The sequence below is a fragment of the Trichoderma gamsii genome, assembly GCF_001481775.2.
Source record: "Trichoderma gamsii strain T6085 chromosome Unknown Scaffold_33.2, whole genome shotgun sequence".
In the NCBI taxonomy this organism is placed as follows: Eukaryota; Fungi; Ascomycota; class Sordariomycetes; order Hypocreales; family Hypocreaceae; genus Trichoderma; species Trichoderma gamsii.
This window is the reverse complement of record NW_020171370.1, coordinates 71,566-72,389: the sequence shown is the minus strand read 5'-3', so window position 1 is coordinate 72,389 and position 824 is coordinate 71,566. Positions and strand designations below refer to the sequence as shown.

Here is an 824-nt window from a genome sequence, read left to right as displayed (position 1 = left end):
GCAGCAGCCTGCCTGCTACTAATGCCAGTGCGACAGCAATCGTTTGCCCGAATGCTGATTAGGGTGTCGAATATTACCGCCTTCTTGGTTCATCGAAAGGAGACGCCGAGTGCGCTACGACGACAGTGGAAACTGTACCTACACCTAACAGTACTGTACCGTATTGCTCCTGGTATCCACAGACAGGGGCGGCTGGTTAAGCATCAGCCAAGGCCGGCTTAAGCGTTGCGATCTACGTTTCCAGTGCTTGCCAAGAATCAATCTGCCGCCTGGCTCAGTTAGACTTGGCTTTCGGAGATCCTGGTCGTGCTACCGTTCTCCGTAGAGGCCACAGGGTTTGCCAAGGAAGTGGATTGCAGCCCACAACAGTGCCGAACTGCAATGTCGTCCCTGACTTCGGTAGGCAGGCCAAACCAGCAATCTTGTCAAGCTTGTGTCCGTCTACTAGTTCGCCCGAGGCTGTCGAACCGAGCATCTTGGCCGTTGGACGCCACAAAGGGCGCTTCTCAGATTGCAGCCATTCTCTCTCCATCAGACCGCAGGCTCCCTGCGACGGCTCCAGACTGCTGACAGCATTGCAAATCTTGCCCAAAAGGATGGCGGCATCGAAAAGCATATTTGGCACTAGGTTGCGCAACGCCCGCTACCACCAACGGTGGCCTAATACTTGATAATGTCAATGGTCTTTGTTAGTATTTGATGGTGTTTGATGGTTGCCATCAAATACTACCTCCCGGTTGGGGCACTGTTTACAGTACTCACATACAACAAGCAGCGCCGCATGCTATTGGTGGCGCTTCCGTTCATCACAGGGTGCAACGTTG

General features: G+C 53.5%; 1 protein-coding gene across 1 annotated transcript; it reads right to left on the bottom strand.

Annotated features, from left to right (window-relative positions):
- Window positions 1-274: 274 nt before the first annotated feature.
- Window positions 275-616, bottom strand: TGAM01_v208156 (hypothetical protein; the record flags this gene model as incomplete). Its single annotated transcript, XM_018809449.1, has 1 exon — window positions 275-616. One exon carries the CDS (start codon window positions 614-616, stop codon window positions 275-277), a length of 342 nt encoding a protein of 113 aa, XP_018657333.1.
- Between the last annotated feature and the right edge of the window lie 208 nt (window positions 617-824).